Genomic DNA, 23,255 nt, shown 5'->3' on the forward strand with positions numbered 1-23,255 from the left:
AAGACACATCCGCCATTTTGTTTTTTTTTCCAATTTTAATATAGCCAGTGTTACTTTCACGATTAAGGCGAATCTAACGACACCTTCCACGCTAAAATCGGTCAAGCCGTTTAGGCTGTAGGCCGTGCCAAAGAAATATACATACATACACTCGAAAAACATAACCCTCCTTCTGGCGCAGTCGGGTAAAAAGGCAGTGACCGCAATAATAGCACTTAGTAAATGCAGATGAGTTTAAGTGTCCATTCATGGTTGCCTTGAAAAGGCCTAGGTCATAGAGTGGAAGACATCAATTAACGTTACGAGTAAGTATGTAGGCATCTTATTGCTGTTAGGTGACTCAAATATGCAAACACTTAGATAATGAAAAACTCAGATTAACGAATTACCGTTTGAATTAATGCTATCAATAATTAATTACACGTTTGTAATTTTTATAAAATAGACTAAATAAATGAGACTAGTTTTTATCTTGGGGAAGGTCTTTGTCTAGCAGTGGACGTCATTTGGTTGAAGACAACAAACGAGCTTTTAACTAAAATTGCAGATTTTTCATAAATGGGCAACGTCGATATATTTTTTTTCGCGTTTTACCATCCAGATACATTTTTGTGTTTTGCAAAAATATACCTGGAGACAATAATGGAATGTTAACATCCATCAAACTTAGTTATTACGTATCAAGTATTCGATAACAATGAAAAATGCGGAAGTTTAGCTTATTACAATAATAACCATCTTTATGTGCGCGCGCACGGCTTGCTCATGCTATACGTTTGCTTTGCGTGTTTGTTTATTTTGCATTGATAACGATTAAAAACCTGCCCGGCTAGGATATATTCTTATGGATCACTTCAGACGACTAATGTATGGGCTTATCGCGTAAAATCGATAAAAATTAATTAATTGTCAAAGATTTACCAATAACATTTTATGATTTCACATGCATCGTTACATTATAGGAAACGGAGCGATAAAAACATGACGCGGCGCGAATCCTTTTTATTCTTAATTTTGTCAGGAAATTCATGAAACTGCACCCACTGCCCCAGGGGAACCAGTGGGTTATGTTACATAACCCAGGCAAGGAGGGCTTACATAACTTATGTAAGCTCTCCCTGCCAAAAGGCAGGGCCTACTCACTAAAATCTGAAGATGTAATCTAAGGTCTACTAGTACACCTAGACAGAGCAACAAAACGAGTACGAAAACGAATGTAAGTGGTTAACTTTCGAGACACAAAAGAGATGGGGGTTCGTTGTCCGCAAAAGACAGACGTTTGTGTCATAAGCAGTGATCGGATAATCGAATGTAGGTATATTTACTTACTTAAAGTATATTTTCGATCACTGTTCATAAGTCGCCGCTGCTGGGGCGCTGGCTTAGCTTGCACGTCTCCAGTGCTATGTAAGCGGCTTCATATTCATTATTTGTATCTTACTAACATAGGCTAAGTAAAAATTGTTACTAACACGATTATGGACCCCTGTCTGGCAATAAATTTTTTCAATTTCAATTTCAATAAGTCGTCAATTGACACACTGTTATTAAAACCTGCCTTCTAATTAGTAAGCAATAATAAGTAGCACGAACAACTTAGTTAAATAAATGGTGGCTTAAATAAATATTTGATAAAAACATAACGAGAGATGTCCATTAGATACTTAATGTAGTTTTTATTGTAAATACTCACAATGCCAATATGACTACTTGTCGCTGTCAAGGATACGATTCAAACTGAGACTATGCAGCAAATAACTACAATAATTATGCAAGATAATGTACAAATTAATATTAAATTAGTCATTCCTTTTATTATTATGATTATGAAATATTTCTTATTAAATAAATTATACTTATCATATGAATCAGATGTTACACTCGAAGCTTATACATTACCAATCAAATAGAGCTACATTACTAAATAAGGCCGACTACTAGATAGTTCCCATAACACATAAAAAAATTAGACTTCTGAATAAAAAAAATATATTTACATACAACATAATACCATACTTTAGTTCATTTGATTAGGTTGCAAGTCACATTTGAGTATGATTTCATCGCGAACCGCTTACATGTAATCATGTTTTATTTTAAATTAACGTCTTATTTATCGATAAAAATAATCACAGCTCTATCGACCCACCACAGTGCTCTTTTTGTAATTCTAAACACGCACAAAAAGTAGTAGAAGACGCAGTAAATTATGATGTATGTACTGAACCGTACATGACTCCGGATATAAAATCTTCATCATCAAGTTTTGAAGTCTGGAACGCAAATCACTGGGAGAGTCGATCGTCAATTATTATTTTTATTTCATTCTTTATCATCTGCAGGGCTAAGATGCTACCATAGAAAAATCTTGTCGACGATTTTAGATGACAAATGTATGGGCTAATCATGCAATATCGATAAACCTAAAAACTTTTATCGAGCAAAGTTTTNTTTCTATCTTTTTTAAAGTATACGAGTATTCTAAGCACTATAACCTTATGCACATTAAATGTTACTCCAGAAAAAATAACGCATCGTTTGATATACAAACCGTTTTGATACGCCTCGTAGTTTAGAATTATTCAAAATTGACACTAAATCTCTTCTCCTGTAAAATTGTGTTTTGTCGATTGCGGCTTTATTCCCGGCACCCATCGATTTGTAATTTCGTTCGTTTCAGCCACTGCTGGACAAAGGCCTCCCCCAAAGATCTCCATAACGACCGATCCACTATCTTACACTAATTTATTTTATAAATACATTTTCATTTGGATTAATTCATTGATTTAAGCCTTGATGAGGCGGTACAGTAAGATTTGTCGCAATTTATCTAGTAACTAACAGGAGTCAAAATACGTAGTCAATATTTTTAAATCAGTGTTATTTAAACCTTAAAGTTTAAAAAATAATAAGATGCTAAACCAATAATCATGGATTATTTTGACTTATTTTGAGATGACGTCATAAGAACATTGTACATTTGACAGCCCTGTTCACGCTACGAAGTCACAAAATATTTTGTGGTTGAGTCAATAAACTTTGAATTAAATATCAGTATTGTGTAGTGTATTTCATTAATTGATGATAAATTTATCTGACATTTTATTGCATTTCTGATAAATCGTTATCTTTGTCCATGATAATATTTCAGTAATAGATTATTATTATGTAAAGATTGATAATTTCAAGACGTGATAATATGGAGTAGGATTGATTTATTGAAATAAAACCTTGCTTTAAATTTAGCGTATTTTTGTGTTCAAGCTTTGAGATCTAGAATTCTAATCAATAATTCTTCGATTAGGTGTAAGTCAAAATTTTGGTACATTATTATTCCATGGCACAACCAAATCAGTATTGTCTTGTGTTCTCACACTGGATCATTAATGTTAGGAAATCTTCAATCTTTACTTTATCTTTAGTTTTAAGAACTTACCGCTATTTCTTTGCATGAAATTTTTGTATGAGTCCACGAACGACATCTCGAGTGTTGAATTGACACCTGAAAAGAGAAATTAGTAGTAATTATAATTATTTTAATTAATGTTTTCAAAGTTATACAAAAGATATAGTTTATTATACAAAAGATACTCTTCTGAGCAGGCTCTAAAATAGATTAGCTACATTTTACAGCTCGTGAGTAATCAAATCTAAGTCTAAGTTGCACCATCTTACTTTGACTTTAACAAACGTCAAAAATCTGTCAAACTCCATACAAAATACACCGGTTATCGTCATAGTCACGGTTAAAGTTAGGTGGTGCAACTCAGCCTAACTTTTTTGGTGAAGTAACAAAGGTTAACAAAATTATGAGCATGTAATTGCATGTAATATGTCAAACAGATTGTCTCTTTCAGTTTTGGACATAAAAAACAAATTTAAGTCCGCAATCATTTAAAATTTGATGTCAAACAATGTTTCAGATATTTTATTACGTCAATGTTTACATAAAAAGTTCACAGGACGGTGTCAATCTTGCATAAAGTTCAAGAAAAGTAAATAAAAGCACTGGTTATCCTTAAGTTGAAGAGAATGTCCCAATTGAATGAACTTTCGTGTGAGACTCCACATTCTTGTGTCAAAACTCAATTTGTAATGATAGGCATGTCATTAACATTTTTCAAGAATTATATAGGGCAAGTGACGAAAATTTAGCACCAAGGCGGACTTGTGGAGTTGAGTCATTGTACTGACGACGTATTGTTATTTTGCAATAAAATCCAATGTGATGCGTTTTAGCTAGCTGTATTTACCAGTAGTTCATTCGAGTCCACAGCTAGAACTTTTTTTTTTTACAAAATGAACCATATTTTTACCCATTAATTGCCTATCAAAGATGTAAGTTAGTCATTAATACTTAGGCTGGGTTGCACTATCTTACTTTAACTGAGACAAACGTCAAATATCTGTCAAACTCCATACAAAAACACCGGTTAGGTTATAGTTACGATCTAAGTTACATGGTGCAACTCAGCTTTTAACTTTTAAACGTTCCAGCTCCGTAAATATACACATTGAAATCAACAACGAATTAGACTTCAATGTTGCAATTTCTTCGCACACAAATGTAAAATAAAAAAATACACGCACCTAATCTATTGTGAACTCCAACTTATTTTTTTTTAATAAATAAATATCCACTGGTAAATGTCAATACTGACGGTCCGCCACAAGCACAATCGGTAACTGACCCTCGATAACGCGCAAGCTTCAGGTAAAATTAGTGTCGTTGCGAAAAACAATTAGTCAGTAATGTCAGTAATGGACCAGGGCGGACCTCGCTGAATGTCAAGTACATGTGACGTAACGACATGACTTTGAATGGACGTCATTGTTTGTAGAGAGCACATCAATAACACAGTGGCATCTTACGCCCGTGTTCACAAACGATGCTTGCTTAAGTGAAGCAGCAAATTGACCCATAGCGTTGAATAGAGCTCTGTGATTGGTTCGTGTGTCATCCTGTGCGTCCACGCGCACTATGNCAAAGTTTTTAGGTCATTCATTTAGTGTTCAATGCGGGACTAGAGACCGTTTTGGTTCCGATGCATGACTGCACGACCCTCTCTTTAGGTAAGTGGGGGATCTGGCCTATAATTCCCTCGCATTAATTTTATTATGGCAGTTAATTCTACCAACTACAAGTAATATAATAAAATGAATCAATGAAAATATTTTCATAGGCACCAATCAATGACTTCAACAGATATTAAATAATAATAACTGACTCCGCGGCATTTTTGATAAGTAGGTATTTACTTCTAGCAATTAATCAAAAATGCGTCTGTCATAATTTCAAATCGTAGGTACATACTTAAGTAAAAACTAGTCTATAATAGCATTAACCTACGTATTTGCGATTATGCAATCAATTACAAATGTATTCATGCATCAACATGCTATTATATGCAAATATCATTGCTACCAACATTATAATTTCAAGTTCAAAGACCAAAAAATCTATACTAATATTATTAATGCGAAAGTAACTGTCTGTCTGTCTTGGTTTAGGCGAACCACTGAACTGATTTTGATGAAATTTGGCATACAGATAATTTGAGTCCAGGGAAAGGACATAGTTTTTATCCCGGTTTTTGAAACAGTCACGCGCGCGATAAAGGTTTTCTATGACAGACAAAATTCCACGCGGGCGAAGCCGCGGGCGGAAAGCTAGTAGTATATAAATATAACTAGTTTGATTTACTTATTTTTCGCAACAGCTATGACAAAACCTTTTTTTAATTCTATGGGTGAAATAATGGTCAAAATCTTGACTTGAGGTCTCGTAGAGGTGGATTATAATGAACATTATTTAATAATATTTTATAGTGTGTCTAGAAACAAAACCGCGATTTTGTAGTGGGTAAAACCCATAAAAACCCATATTGATACTAGTCGATCACAAAAAGTCATCGAACTTTCAAAGTTATTTCGAATCAGGATTTCCAAAATTGTCAGTTTCATTAGATATTCAGTTGATTAACAGTTAATTAGACAACATTTTTAGAAATTAGTCTTATACTTTAGAAATAATGGGAACACGTTTTGATTCCTAAGCTATGCAGATTTCGTTCCCCCACTTCTTAGCATCTATAATAATTTATTTATTCATTTATTTAGGTTCACCATAATGCCCTAAAGTGTTGGTAGAGCAAACCATATTTGGTAAATGTTGGTCTCGAAGCGCTGGTAGGGTAAAAAGATTATGAGACATGTAGATAGAGGCTCCTTAAGAGCAAAATGACGATTTGTAAGAACTATTTATTAGTCTAAACAAATAAAGAAATTTTGACTTTGAAATTTTGACTTTGAAATTTTGACTTTGACTTTGACTTTGGGCCATAAGATTTTTTTAATTTAAATTTGAACATTGACTTTGGATGATAGGATGTCATGAAGTGGGTAACTCTTACTAATGCAATATTGTTTAAAAAAAAGGTTTTAAGTGGTAACATCTGGCAACCCTAGTTAGTTGTCTAGGCGTTCATTATGTGTCTATGTTTTCTATTACAATACAAATGATCTAATCTGACTAAAAAAGACTATCATCGTTTGACGCAAATAAGTTTTTTGGTGCGCGGATTTAATAGGAAAATCCATACATTTAGTGTTATTAAATAAAAACATGTTAAATATCTTTTTGTAAGGCTCAGACAAAAGTTGTTCAATTTAAATCCACTCAATAATGGTTTCTCTTCTTTTGTTTTTGAATCTGATTTGTTTGTGTTTTCATAAATTATGTTAATACTGGAAATAATGCAACAATCAGGTATATAAGTTATCTATATTATTGCTCACCCCATGTCGCAAATGGCGATAAAACTGTAATTATTTAGAAAACAATATTTCAAGCGTAACAGGATAATTCGCGTTTTAGACCAATTTAGTCTATTTTCTTCTTACAGACAACAGACAATAGAATATTATGTTGACTGAAATATAACATCAATTAATTCACTCATAATTATTATAATATTCAACTCTTATTATAAAAAACCATAAACATTAATTTAAATAAAAATAACGGTTAACTGCTTTTATTCGTTGAACCTCGGCTAAAACTGGATTAGTTCAAGTTCAATGCCTCGCAAAAATATGAAAACTAGTTTATACGTAGGTACAAATATTTTTATGACGTAACTTTATAGGCCGTTTTAACCAGATTGTTCTTTGTTTTTCTTTTTCAAAAATGGAATCGTTAATTTAATTCTTTAAAATTTTAGTCAGTTGCCGCTGCTTTTTTTGCGCCAATCGTCTTTTGTTTTTATAAAACACGCATAGTGCAAACATCAGTTAATTAATACGACATCAAATTTTTGAGTATGTATCCGAAAAGTAAAACAATTTAACTATATAAGGTGCTAAAGGTGTGGATAATCTTTTACCGAGTAATAATAATAATTCGCATTAGAAGAAATTCAACAATAGTTCAGACCCTACAATGTCAAACTTTATTGCAAAACATAGTTTATCATAAAAAGGTGGTCCAAATTACATAAATGTGACGGGTCTGATATTTTCTGACTATCACAGTCACGCTTACTATCTGACCTTAAATGTGGAAGCACTTCCACTCAGTTAATTTATTGTTACACCCAAAACAATAATTTCCGTTCACATTGGCCAACTTTTTGCAATCCACTAAGACCGAGCCAAATTATGGGTTATCAAGATTCTCAGTTGCAACAAGGCTGGGCTTGCATCAACGCTCGCTGCGTTTTATAACTTTTTATTTATTTTAAAGAAGCTAGGGTTGCCAGTTTTAAGTTCTACAATACCTATGGACCGGAATTCTGAATCAACTGAGGTCCTCCTGAAAATGTATTTATTCGTTCGTTCGTTTCAGGCAAATAACGTCCACTGCTGGACAAAGGCCTCCCCTATGAATCTTCATAACGACCGGTCCTGTGCTGCCCGCAAACACCGCGTATGTATGTACCTTACACTAATTTAGGGGTGGAGTTTCGTAAAATCCTTTCTTAGCAGATGTATACGTCATAACATCTACCTGCATGCCAAATCCGTCCAGTGGTTTGGACTGTGCGTTGATAGATCACTATATCAGTCAGTCATCTTTGAGATATACTTACATAATATTTAGAAGATTTTCATTTGGATTAATTCATTGATTTAAGCCTTGATGAGGCGGTATAGTAAGATTTGTCTCATTTTATCAAGTAACTAACTAGGAGTCAAAATACGTTGTCAACATTTTTGAATTAGAGTTATTTAAACCTTGAAGTTTAAAAAATAATAAGATGCTACAATAATCATGGATTATTCTGACTTATTTTGAGATGACGTCATAAGAACATGGTACATTGACAGCCCTGTGTGCTTACCATGAGTTTACGTTAGGTGTGCTCGCTAGCGACTGCGTAAAAATATGACATTAATTGTATGACATATTGTGCAGCGCCCCTAGCGGCTACTTTCAAGAAACAAATGTTTCATAGAGATTTTTGACGTACTTGCTAGCGAGCACACCTAACGTAAACTCATGGTAGGTACACTGTTCACGCTTCGAAGTCACAAAATATTTTGTGGCTAAGTCAATAAACTCTGAATTAAATATCAGTATTGTGTAGTGTATTTTATTTATTTATTTTAGGAATTACAAACAAATGTGTTACAGAAATTAACTTATCTACTAGACTTATGTATTATTTATGTGGTATTTCATTAATTGATGATAAATTTATCTGACATTTTATTGCATTTCTGATAAATCGTTATCTTTGTCCATGATAATATTTCAGTAATAGATTATTATTATTATGTAAAGATTGATAATTTCAAGACGTGATAATATGGAGTAGATTGATTTATTGAAATAAAACCTTGCATTAAGTTTAGAGTATTATTGTGTTCAAACTTTGAGATCTAGTATTCTAATCAATAATTCTTCGATTAGGTGTAAGTTAATTTTTTTTTATTCCATGGCATGGCACAACCATATCAGTATTGTCTTGTATTCTCACACTGGATCATTATTGTTAGGAAATCTTCAAAAATTATTTTATTATCGAAAACATATTGTAGTTTTAAAAACTTACCGCTATTTCTTTGCATGAAATTTTTGTATGAGTCCACGAACGACATCTCGAGTGTTGAATTGACACCTGAAAAGAGAAACACGTGTGTTAAATATTATGAAAATGATTAAATTAATACGGGTAATGGTACGGGACTATTCCCACCTCTCGTTCCCACCGCTGCAGCGTCTTTCCGTTCTATACATAGCCAGAACGCAAGGGTGTGAAACTAATCGAGTATAGTTTGGAGATGACTTTTTTTACTAAGCTCCTCCAAACTATACACGACCAGTACGCATATGCTGCGTACTGCTCGCGTATAATTTGTAGTAACTTAGGTCAATTATCATACTCCAAAATATATTGTGTTAAAAATCTAGATTTATTATAGATTCAGTAAAATAATAATATTTTATGTAATAATATCGAATAAATGTAATTTTAAATATAATTCCATATTTTACTAAATCAATATCAACTAAACACACTCTAGTCAAGTGTAAGTGGTGTAGTAGGAACTAATCGAGTATAGTTTGGATATGACTTTTTTTACTAAGCTCTTCCAAAGTATACACGATCAGTACGCAAAATTCGTGTATAGTTTGGAGTCACAGATTTACAAACGGGCACTACAAAATATACACGAGCAGTTTCCTATGGGTGCGTTCTGGCCATGTATAGAACGGAAAGACGCACCGCTGCAACTCCTGCCTGTGTAGCCAGGATCTACAGCTGAAGCGCCAATAACAAACCTAATTAGTGAAGGTCAATGTTTTAAATAATGTTTTCGAAGTAAGACAAAATATTACTTCTACTTTCAAGGTACCTAACTCTAAAATAGGTCACCATTTACACAAATATGATCATAATAATTTACAGATTGACTCTTGCAGTTTAGGACATAAAAAAACAATTTAAGTCCGCAATAATTTAAAATTGGATGTCAAACAATGTTTCAGATATTTTATTACGTCAATGTTTACATAAAAAGTTCACAGGACGGTGTCAATCTTGCATAAAGTTCAAGAAAAGTAAATAAAAGCACTGGTTATCCTTAAGTTGAAGAGAATGTCCCAATTGAGTGAACTGTCGTGTGTGACTCCACATTCTTGTGTCAAAACTCAATTTGTATGATAGGCATGTCATTAACATTTTTCAAGAATTATAAAGGGCAGTGACGAAAATGTAGCACCAAGGCGGACTTGTGGAGTTGAGTCATTGTACTGACGACGTATTGTTATTTTGCAATAAACTCCAATGTGATGCGTTGTAGCTAGCTGTATTTACCAGTAGTTCATTCGAGTCCACAGCTAGAACTTTTTTTTTTACAAAATGAACCATATTTTTACCCATTAATTGCCTATCAAAGATGTAAGTTAGTCATTAATACTTAGGCTGGGTTGCACTATCTTACTTTAACTGAGACAAACGTCAAATATCTGTCAAACTCCATACAAAAACACCGGTTAGGTTATAGTTACGATCTAAGTTACATGGTGCAACTCAGCTTTTAACTTTTAAACGTTCCAGCTCCGTAAATATACACATTGAAATCAACAACGAATTAACTTCAATGCTGCAATTTCTTCGCACACAAATGTAAAATAAAAAAATACACGCACCTAATCTATTGCAAACTCCGGCGTATTTTTTAAAATAAATAAATATCCACTGGTATGTCAATACTGACGGCCCGCCACAAGCACAATCGGTAACTGACCCTCGGTAACGCGCAAGCTTCAGGTAAAATTAGTGTCGTTGCGAAAAACAATTAGTCAGTAATGTCAGTAATGGATCAGGGCGGACCTTGCTGAATGTCAAGTACATGTGACGTAACGACATGACTTTGAATGGACGTCATTGTTTGTAGAGAGCACATCAATAACACAGTGGCATCTTACGCCCGTGTTCACAAATGATGCTTGCTTAAGTGAAGCAGCAAATTGACCCATAGCGTTGAATAGAGCTCTGTGATTGGTTCGTGTGTCATCCTGTGCGTCCACGCGCACTATGAGACCTCTTAGTAATGTTTGTAAAGGGTGTGTAATGTATGATATAACTACATATCATATAATACTTAGAGGATATAACATCAAATTATATAAAATCATTTAATTTAATAATCATTTACTGTAATAAACGAATAATATAATTTTAAAACGAATAATTTTAAGACAAATAACTAACAACTGATATAAAATGGTTTGATATAATGAATATTTTCTATAAAACTTACAATGTATACTATTTAAAACAAATAACATTCAAATCATATAAAAATAAAATGTCGAACAATCAAATGAGATAAAATTCTTTTCCTATAAAACTTAAATCATATAACAATAATTTTATATAAAGTTCAATTGTTATAATAAGCATTGCATGCAGCAAGCAAGCAAGCAAACAAGCAAGCTAGCAAACGAGCAAGCAAGCAAGCGAGCAAGCATGCAACCTGGCAAGCAAGCAGGCAAGCAAGCTAGCAAGCAAGCTAGCAAGCAAGCAAGCTAGCAAGCAAGCAAGCAAGCAAGCAAGCAAGCAAGCANATCTTGTCGACGATTTTAGATGACAAATGTATGGGCTAATCATGCAATATCGATAAACCTAAAAACTTTTATCGAGTAAAGTTTTTAGGTCATTCATTTAGTGTTCAATGCGGGACTAGAGACCATTTTGGTTCCGATGCATGACTGCACGACCCTCTCTTTAGGTAAGTGGGGGATCTGGCCTATACTTCCCGCACATTAATTTTATTATGGCAGTTAATTCTACCAACTACAAGTAATATAATAAAATGAATCAATGAAAATATTTTCATAGTCACCAATCAATGACTTCAACAGATATTAAATAATAATAACTGACTCCGCGGCATTTTTGATAAGTAGGTATTTACTTCTAGCAATTAATCAAAAATGCGTCTGTCATAATTTCAAATCGTAGGTACATACTTAAGTAAAAACTAGTCTATAATAGCATTAACCTACGTATTTGCAATTTTGCAATCAATTACAAATGTATTCTTGCATCAACCTGCCATTATATGCAAATATCATTGCTACCAACATTATAATTTCAAGTTCAAAGACCGAAAAATCTATACTAATATTATAAATGCGAAAGTAACTATCTGTCTGTCATGCTTTCACGGCTAAACCACTGAACTGATTTTGATGAAATTTGGCATACAGATAATTTGAGTCCAGGGAAAGGACATAGTTTTTATCCCGGTTTTTGAAACAGGCACGCGCGTGATATAGGTTTTCTGTGACAGACAAAATTCCACGCGGGAGAAGCCGGGCGGAAAGCTAGTAGTATATAAATATAACTAGTTTGATTTACATAATTTTCGCAACAGCTATTACAAAACCTTTTTTTAATTCTATGGGTGAAATAAAAGTCAAAATCTTGACAAGGTCTTGTAGAGGTGAATTATAATAAAGATATATTTTTATAGTGTGCCTAGAAACAAAAACGCGATTTAATGGTAAAACCCATAAAAACCCATATTGATACTAGTCGATCACAAAAAGTCATCGAACTTTCAAAGTTATTTCGAATCAGGATTTCCAAAATTTACAGTTTCATTAGGTATTCAGTTGATTAACAGTTAATTTTTAGAAATTAGTCTTAGACTAGGCGCAGACCATCGATTTTTAGTTGGCCGATAGTTGTGCCCGATTTTAAATTGTATGAATCTGCCAAATCGAATTGTAATGTGCGCACTTCCATACATGACCATACTGATCAACTGCTCGAGTAAACTATCGGCCGACGAAAAATCGATGGTCTGCGCCTAGGCTTATACTTTAGAAATAATGGGGACAAGTTTTGATGAATAAATAAAGTGATCCAAAAGTGCATTGATTTAACTGTTTCTGATTCCTAAGCTATGCAGATTTCGTTCCCCCACTTCTTAGCATCTATAATGCCCTGAGGTGTTGGTAGAGCAAACTATATTTGTGACGTGAACAAAAGATTTTTTACATTTGAATTTGAACATTGACTTTGGATGATAGGATCTCATGAAGTAGGTAACTCTTACAAATGCAATATTGTTTATAAGGTTTTAAGTAGTAACAACTGGTAACCCTAGTTAGTTGTCCAGGCGTTCATTATGTGTCTATATTTTCTATTACAATACAAACTATGATCTAATCTGACTAAAAAAGACTATCATCGTTTGACGCAAATAAGTTTTTTGGAGCGCGGATTTAATAGGAAAATCCATACATTTAGTGTTATTAAATAAAAACATGTTAAATATCTTTTTGTAAGGCTCAGACAAAAGTTGTTCAATTTAAATCCACTCAATAATGGTTTCTCTTCTTTTGTTTTTGAATCTGATTTGTTTGTATTTTCATAAATTATGTTAATACTGGAAATACCGCAACAATCAGGTAATTAAGTGATCTATATTATTACTTGTCCTATGTCGCAAATGGCGATAAAACTGTAATTATTTAGAAAACAATATTTTCAAGCGTAACGAACGGGATAATTCGCGTTTTAGACCAATTTAGTCTACTTTTTTCTTACAAAACAAACTTAGACAACAAACAATAGAATATTATGTTGTATCTGAGATGTAACATCAATTAATTTACTCATAATGATATTATTCAAATCTCCTAATATAAAAATAAATGTAAATAAAAATAACGGTTTACTTAAAATTCGTTAGACTTCGGCTAAAACTGGATTAGTTCAAGTTCAATGCCTTACAAAAATATTAAAACTAGTTTATGAATGTACATAATATTTTTATGACGTAACTTTATAGGCCATTTTAACCAGTAGCGCACTGGCCGCCGAGAAGTTCTTTGTTTTTCTTTTTCAAAAGTTGAATCGATAATTTATTTTTAATTTGAAACTTTTTATTTTTAATTATAAATTTTTGGCCAGTTGCTGCTTTTTAATCGTCTTTTGTTTTAATAAAACACGCATAGTGCACACGTCATAAATTAATTAATACGACATCAAATTGTAGAGTATGTAGCCGAAAAGTAAAACAATTTAATTTTATAAGGTGCTAAAGGTGTGGATAATATTTTACCGAGTAATTTCAATAATTCGCATTAGAAGAAATATTTTTCAGAATGTAAATTTTCACACATTTTTACCCGACTGCGCCAGAAGGAGGGTTATGTTTTTCGAGTGTATGTATGTATGTAGGTATGTATATAGGTATGTATGTAGGTATGTATGTAGGTATGTATGTAGGTATGTATGTATGTATGTGTATATTTCTTTGGCACGGCCTACAGCCAAAACGGCTTGACCGATTTTAGCGTGAGAGGTGTCGTTAGATTCGTCTTAATCATGAGAGTGACACTGGCTATGTTAAAATTGAAAAAAAAAAGTCTTCAAAAAAAGTATTTTTTCTCAAAACCTATCGAGTGGGGTATCAAAATAAAGGGATTTTTAAGTAGCTTACAAAAATGTATGTTATTAAACTAAAAAGATTAAAATAAAATAATTATTGAATAAACAAAAAACCCAACTGCGTAAAAATTAACTAAAAAGATAAAAACAAGCCTTAGTTTTCACAAATGCAGTCGGAGGCATCAATGACTAATTTTTTTGTTTGCCTCCGACTGCATTTGTGAACACTAAGGCTTGTTTTTATCTTTTTAGTTCATTTTTACGCAGTTGGGTTTTTTGTTTATTCAATAATTATTTTATTTTGCTACGGTACTCTGCTTATTTGATCTTTAATTCAACAATAATTCAGTCACTTGACTTCGAAAAAGAGACTCTACAATGTGAAACTTTACGGCGAAACATAGTTTATCATAAAAAGTTGGTCCAAATTACATAAAATTCGGTTTTGATAGTTTCTGACTTTCACAGTCACGCTTACTATCTGACCTTAAATGTGGAAGCACTTCCACTCAGTTAATTTATTGTTACACCCAAAACAATAATTTCCGTTCACATTGGCCAACTTTTTGCAATCCACTAAGACCGAGCCAAATTATGGGTTATCAAGATTCTCAGTTGCAACAAGGCTAGGCTTGCATCAACGCTCGCTGCGTTTTATAGCTTTTTATTTGTTTTAAAGAAGCTAGGGTTGCTAGCTTTTACTTGATTTATGTTCTCTACTACTAATACCTATGGACCAGAATTCTGTATCAACTGACGTCCTCCTGAAAATACATTTATTTCGATGGGTGCCTGGAATAAAGCCGCAATAGCCATAGCAGCAGTTTTCCGATTAAGTGATTTTAGTAAACTGCGGGTCCCTATACACCTTTTGATTTTTTTTTCAGAATTTTATCTTTGAAACTGCCTGATTTACCNAAACGCTCTTGTTATAAGAACGATTTTGTAAGAAATATGTAGATGGTGTCGACTCTACCTTAATTTTAGTTACCTTTAACGAAATTTCCAAAAAGATCCGTTTATTATTGGTTGATAGCTATACTTTAATTAGATAAACATTTTATGTCAATAAATAAGTCAATAAATGGTATTTAATTCACTTACAACATTACATTGCACACTGTTTCATCGTAAATGTAGGTAATCATTTTGTTTGTGTCATTCAAGATTTTTTTACTGTCAAAAGAAAAAATCACAATAATAATCAGAAAAATGTAATTGAAATGTTTTTCTTATTTTCATACAAAAATTGCACTGCATTTGATAATTTAATGTAACATTTTGACCTTTAAGGTTTTTGTTACAACTCTTAATTTGGCAATTTCAAAGCGTAATATTAGATATGTCATAATAATACGATGTAAAGTCGTTAGATAGCAAGCAATGACAATGATCATTATATTATACATTACTTTGCGTTTTCAATTCAGCTTGGTATTTTTAGTAACGTGCTAACGCAAATGTACCTAATTTATATTTATTAACTTAGAATTGCCAAACAATTTTCAAACAAAAAGCTTTTGAAACACGTTGTCCTGCCTTATGAAAAGGTGCTACCAACATAAAGTTTTAGTTAGTAAAAAGTAAACATTGTGACATCTTATAAAGTTTCATGCTAACTTGCAAAAGAAAAAAAAGGTATTTCTTGATGACGCGATGACGACTGTTTTCTTCTTGTGAAATTTTTCAAGCGTCAAGGGTTCTGGTACATTTGAAATTCTGTAATGATGGTGTTTATATAAATTACAGTTAGTTATTAATTATAAATTATAAACACATTATAGCTTTCGCTTTAATTATATTGGCGCCAGATTGTACCCGGTCAGTGTAATCACCCTCATTAAGTTACTGGATTAATGAATCATTTTAGGCGCTTAAATTGTATAAATATCAAAAAAATATTGTCAGTGTCTTTAAATTTTTTTTCGGAAGAAGGTAGGTAATAATCTAGGTAAGAACTTTCTACTTTCTAAGATAACAGTCCTTTAAGAAAAAAAAGAAATTTTGTATTTTTGTATTTGTAACTTTAAAAATATACACCACTGAAATAGATGATGGCCATGATGAACAGGCACGATTTTGTATTTTAGTATAACTAGTTTTACTATAAAATGCAATGGCAAACGGACTTACTATTGTAAATCACCATTCAATCCAAAATATAATCAAGTTTTGCATAACTTGCTAGGGTCGTTGACCATAGCTGTGAATTTTTTTCATAAATTTTATATTATGTCATGATTAACAAACTGACATGACTCCATAATGACATGACGTAATAAAAAAATGGATAAAGCTATTTATTTTACTGTTTTTATAAACATTAGACACGTCGTGATGTGTAAAAAACAAAAAACCAACCAAAAAAATAAAAACATTTTAAAATTTTTTTTTATTCTAGTATATTCCAAAAAGTATTATGTACCTACATAGTTTTGTTTAGATAATAATTATACGCTCGCGGTTGCTAATTACTTTAANCGGCGGCCTTTCTAGTGTTAATTGCATCTGTCAGGTATTGGTATGGAAAATAACATCATTATGAATCAGTTAGCATGCTTGCATGCGACATAATTGGACCATTTGTCACTATGTTAAATTCCATTTAATTAAAACTAAATCATTTCTAATAGAGTCGTCTAGATTTGTCATAAGAAACTATGCATTAAAAACATTTAAGATTCATGCTATGATTGGGTTTTAAATGTCTATTGTTTCTTTGAATCTACAGAAAAGTAAAATTAATAAAAAATAAATAAATTACTTACATGCGAAAAACTACTCTACTATCCCAAAAAAAAAAAAACTGTGGTATCAAACTACCAGACTGAAAAATACCTATAAATCATTCGTAATGATAAAAAAAACCTTTTATTCGCGATAGTAATTTACACGTTTTTCATTAGCTTAAATAATAATCGAACTGATATGGAAACTTACACATCCAAATAGAGCCTAAAGCAATACCATTAGTTGTCATAATAGTTATGACAGTCATGTCAACCAATCAAATACCCTGTACCACCCGACGTAAGTCAAGGCTGTATGTCAATGGACTTTATTCACCTAGTAACACTGGTACTTAGGGTAATGTCGCCTGTTTACGTCCACCACGTATTCGCCATTTGCTCTTTCAAAAATCCACAGAAAACAAATCACAAAGACTACTTAATTCCTTATTTTTTCACTCAGTGTAACTATTACGAAGAACGATTCCTTATAAACAGTAAAAGATAACCATACTAACACACTAACAAAACCGAAAGCCATCTACATATATTAATGTCTATGTCTATTTCAGTTGACACTTCTAAATATTTAAAGAGTGATCCGTCGTTTCTACGCAAATTGATAGGAGGACGCGAACAGGAGACTGGACCCTATTTTGCGAACGCATTTTTAGGTCAAGGTAACCTTTAAGCATTTATTGAACGAATAAAAAATACGCAGACGATCTTACGCTCATTAAAATGTTTGTCATACTACCTTTGTTTTACATATTCAAAACGTATTATTGTAGGCACTTCTAATAAGAATGGTCAGCATTATTATGGTAATGGACAAATGCCATAGATGGTAAAAATGTGAGCAACGAGTTTTGAATCTGTAAAAACTACTCCCCAAATTATAATATTCAGTCATCATAGGTAAGTACCTCTCTGACTTAATTTTCCAGGCATTTTTGATGAAACCACATGAATCTACAATTATTAGGATCTACTTATAAAAATTATCAGTCGAAAATTATAGAAATTCAATCCATCGCACACTTATTTCTTCGGTGAGCTTTGTCATAAACTAATGAAGTAGTCCGCCATGGCATTGTAGAGACATTTTAAGAAAACATTTACCTACTGCATTCACTTATTTTGTACCTACTTTTAATGTGAAAATCCAATCAAATGATTTCATTTGTAACCTTACCCATATTCTCACGGAAACCTATCTCGATATCAAGTATTTTTCGACGCCAAACAATTCCCTAATGATTAAGCATTAAGGTTCATTAATGTGTGTCAATCATTTAGTAATTATGACCCGATGTAGAAAGATCACTGGAAATTCATTGTTGTATGGTTTTTACCGTAATTAGATTGTCATGAGCTACGCAACGGGCAAGAAATTTATACTAATTTGTGCGATACCGTGAGTGGATAATTTATTTATTAGCCCGCGATCATTGTTGGTGCAACGACATTGTCTGTCTAAAAATTAGATAGTGCATTGTCTAGGCCATGTTGCAAAACGTAGAGAGAATTTAGTATCTGTCAGTTTGCAACTTTATAGCTTTGGAAATTCGTCCTAACTTATATGGACACCTAAATCCTCAAATGACACCCACACGCTTTAATCGATGCCTGAAAATTTATTTGTCGCATAATTTTAACATTAAAGAAGATTTATCAACTCTCTACAGGTTATCAGGAAGATCTCTAGCAATAAGAACTATCTATCAACAACAAAATAATTATAAAACCAGGTGCACAAAAAAAGACTACTATTTCGAAAACAATAAAACACAAGTTAATTTTTGCGGTCCCAAAAAAGACTAGTATGATGTAAATTTTTTTGAATACATCAAAACCGGTTTATATTTGCAATCCCAAAAAGTCAACACGTTTCCAAAACCAAACACGGATTTGAGTTGAGCTTTGTTCCGAGTGCGAATCAATGATCAAATCGAAAGACCAAATTACCGAACATCAACTGATCAAGGTCTCGCCATGCAACTTTATTTAAAAAAAAAAAAACTTAATTCAAACTTAATCATAAGTCCAAGGACCGTGTCCAACGCCACTCTTGTAGCGGAGTTTTGGGCTGACACTGTGTAGGTTTGATGTCGACAGGACAAGAAGAAGAAGAAGATAGGTCCAAGCTTGTAAGTGGTTGAATTTCTGTTATTTGGGCCAACCAGTAACATTACTGACCTGGCTGAAAAATATTCAGATGAGGTGATATTGTCATCCCTTCGGAAATCGTCAAACTGTTGCTGGTCTCAGTGAAATAGTCACGATAAGGAAAATTAAAACCGCGTCCAAAAAAGTGTACTAAAATATTACGTTTTATATATTACTAGCTTTCCGCCCGCGGCTTCGCTCGCGTGAAATTTTGTCTGTCACAGAAAAACTATATTGCGCGCATCCCTGTTTCAATAACCGGGATAACAACTATTCTATGTCCTTTCCCGGGACTCAAACTATCTCTATGCCAAATTTCATCAAAATCGGTTCAGTGGTTTAGGCGTGAAAGCGAGTCAGACAGACAGACAGATAGACAGACAAACAGACAGAGTTACTTTCGCATTTATAATATTAGTATAGAAGTATAGATGTATGTTTACAATATATAACATTATACTGACTAGGAAATAAGAAAGGTGAAATAAGATCATCTTTTCAATACTTTCAACTCAGTGAGTAGTGGTTTAATAAAATGGAACCAATTCCGCATATTCGTCGTTGAATTAATGAATGTTATCCTTGAACATAATACAACACGGCGCCTTATAATTTCAAACAAAACTTGTACAGATATAATTCAACATACTTTAGACATTTTTTGTTAATAAGTACATACATATCACAAAGAAACCAACCCAGACAAAATACACATACACTCAAACTCACGAGTGTTTGTTCTGTGTAGACGTTACGACCGTTTTAGTAGCCGAATTGTTAACCACTACCTCAAATGGGTCATCAAAAACTTAGGCTGGGTTGCACCATCTTACTTTAACTTTGACAAACGTCAAAAATCTGTCAAACTCCATACAAAAAACACCGGGTATCGTCATAGTTACGGTCAAAGTTTTGTGGTACTTTTTTAACTACTACGAGGTAGTATTTGGTCTCCATCTCACATAATATTGTTGAATAGTGATGATCAAGCTGATGGCGGTAGCGTTCTCCACCCGGAATCCTTAACCACAGAGTAACTAACATAGTAATCTTACCTAAATTGCTAATACTATAACTATCGTTATCATTGTTATTATGGCGAAAGGCATAGCTAAGATGTGGGTAGCTAGTGAACTTAAAACATGCCCTACCTGTGTGCTTACCATGAGTTTACGTTATGTGAGCTCGCTAGCGACTAACGTAAAAAAATTACATTAAATGTATGACATATTGTGCAGCGCCCCAAGCGGCTACTTTCAAGAAATAAAAATCTTCATATATTTTTTTGACGTACTCTCTAGCGAGCACACCTAACGTAAACTCATGGTAAGCACATTGGTGGTGTGGTGAACTTCATTTGGTTGATACCAATCTCAGCAGACAATTTGGCAAATCCAATCGGGACTTATGGTTCTGAGTCAGATCTTACCACTAGCGGTTGAAGAGTTATTAAGCATAATGATGGCTATGGTAGTCCACCATGGCCTACAAAATAATGTCACAGTAATGAATCGTTGTCAACTCTCTATCAGGCTCGCTAATTACTCCGATGTCACTGACACGTACGAGTTACGAAACAGTTTTGTGACTAATTTATTAATATTGTGAGAAGTGATGAATATAAATTTTTAAGGGACTATCAACATCATCATCTAGGCTAGGATGCGCGCCGTGATAAAGTCTTATCGATGATGTTAAATGACAAATGTATGGGCTTATCGCTTAAAATCGATAAAATGGCACAATAAAAGTTTATATTTAGCGACGCGCATCTTAGGCCTACAAGTCTTTTACGCCCGTATTCACAAATATTACTATGAGGTCTCACAGTGCGCGTGGACGCACACGAACCAATCACAGAGCTTTATTCAACGCTGTGCGTTCTATTTGCTGCTTCACTTAAGCAAGCGTCGTTTGTGAATACGGGAGTTGGTCTTCACTGCAGGTAAACATCATCATCATCATCATTTCAGCCATAGGACGTCCACTGCTGAACATAGGGCTCCCCCAATGACTTCCACATCGCACGGTTGGTAGCGGCCTGCATCCAGCGCCTTCCTGCTACCTTTATCAGGTCGTCGGTCCACCTTGTGGGTGGACGTCCCACGCTGCGTTTTCCGGTACGCGGCCTCCATTCCAGGTGCACGACCTTCTCCAATTCACCAGAGATAAAGAGGATTTCTACACAGGCCAGACGTTTTGGGGAGGCCTAATAATGTCTCTTATGATATCCAGGGCAAGAGAAGAGGTGGTCTCAGTTTTACTAGTAGTCTGACCTTTGAAGACTAACATACCTAGTAACATACCTAGTGGGCAGGCCTTCCACTAGGTGGACCGACGATCCGGTGAAGGTCGCGAGAGGTGCCTGGATGCGAGAGGCGCAGGACTGGTCTTTGTGGAAATACTTGGGGAGGCCTTTGTCCAGCAGTGGACGTCTTTCGGCTGAAACGAACGAACGATACCTAGTACATTCTTAATGACCGATCAGTTTAAAAAAGTCGAAGAAGAAAGAAAGAAATCGCAGTGGCATAAATTGATTTAATCAGTGTGATAGTTAAATAAATTAATTGATATGAGTATTTCTGGCTACAACCTTCACGCATAAACAAATAACATTGAGTTAAATGTTAATTTAACTTTGAATCTAAATGAACCTTATTGTTTTAATCCATATACTTTAAGACATTTGTAATAGAGTTGCACCTTTGATCTTAGTTTTCAATGTAAAAGTTGTTAGTCAATCATTTGTTTAGTTATACAGGGTGGCAATTTTGAAATGATCCTTAAATAAATATTGTTAGCTTATTTTGTGACTTTTTTATTGTAAGAGAGCATCTATTTTGCTATACAAAACTTGAATCAAAAATAAAATATTTCGATTTTCAATGTTTGAGTTTCAATTGAGTTTATAGAGTCGTTTCAGAAAACAAGTCCTGTGATAATAATCATTTTTATTTTATTTCCTGGTCACGGCATTTAAGCTTTAAAGTAAAAGAAAATAATTATAAAATCTTGATCAAGGTCGGTTAAATTTATAATGTGTCTTTAACCTGTCACTGTCGGTAACAAGTGGACTGCATCTTTTTTTTTCTTTATATAAAATGAAGCTGTCGATGCAAATACTACGTTCACGTGATACTACGACAAAATCTTTAGTAGGTATACATACACCCCAAATTGAATAAAATATTCTTGATTTTGATTTGATCTTGTAAAAAATAAAACCGACTCCAAAAAACCTACATTAAAAAGTAGAAAAATAATTACTAATAACCTACTTATTTATTAGGACGAATTAATATTTATGTAGGTATACCATGATTGATACTNCGCGCATCTTAGGCCTACAAGTCTTTTACGCCCGTATTCACAAATATTACTATGAGGTCTCACAGTGCGCGTGGACGCACACTAACCAATCACAGGGCTTTATTCAACGCTGTGCGTTCTATATGCTGCTTCACTTAAGCAAGCGTCGTTTGTGAATACGGGAGTTGGTCTTCACTGCAGGTAAACATCATCATCATCATCATTTCAGCCGTGGGACGTCCACTGCTGAACATAGGGCTCCCCCAATGACTTCCACATCGCACGGTTGGTAGCGGCCTGCATCCAGCGCCTTCCTGCTACCTTTATCAGGTCGTCGGTCCACCTTGTGGGTGGACGTACCACGCTGCGTTTTCCGGTACGCGGCCTCCATTCCAGGTACACGACCTTCTCCAATTCACCAGAGGTAAAAAGGATTTCTACACAGGCCAGACGTTTTGGGGAGGCCTAATGATGCCTCTTATTATATCCACGGCAAGAATACAAGTGGTCCCAGTTGTACTAGTTGGTAGTTTTTTTTTCTTTTTTTCTATGCATAACAACGCAGGTATTTGACCACAATCGCACCTGATGTTAAGTGGGATGCAGTCTAGGATGGTACATATCTGCCCTG

General features: G+C 33.8%; 1 protein-coding gene across 3 annotated transcripts in view; it reads right to left on the reverse strand.

Annotated features, from left to right (window-relative positions):
• LOC114354367 (elongation of very long chain fatty acids protein AAEL008004-like) overlaps positions 1-23,255 on the reverse strand; it is a 61,523-nt gene that overhangs the window by 10,437 nt on the left and 27,831 nt on the right. Inside the window, exons 1-2 of one of the 3 annotated variants that reach the window (XM_028306721.1) lie at positions 10,658-10,758; positions 9,057-9,122 (exon numbers count right to left, since the gene is read on the reverse strand). In XM_028306721.1, the coding sequence (XP_028162522.1) occupies positions 9,057-9,102 (46 nt within the window). In that variant the 5' untranslated portion in view covers positions 9,103-9,122; positions 10,658-10,758. Of the gene's footprint in view, positions 1-3,436; positions 3,503-4,590; positions 4,686-9,056; positions 9,123-10,657; positions 10,759-23,255 lie in introns of those variants that run through there. The other 2 variants (XM_028306720.1, XM_028306719.1) reach the window with 2 other exon arrangements.

This window comes from Ostrinia furnacalis, unplaced genomic scaffold, assembly GCF_004193835.3.
Source record: "Ostrinia furnacalis isolate ACB-3 unplaced genomic scaffold, ASM419383v2 OfSCF2047, whole genome shotgun sequence".
NCBI lineage: Eukaryota > Metazoa > Arthropoda > Insecta > Lepidoptera > Crambidae > Ostrinia > Ostrinia furnacalis.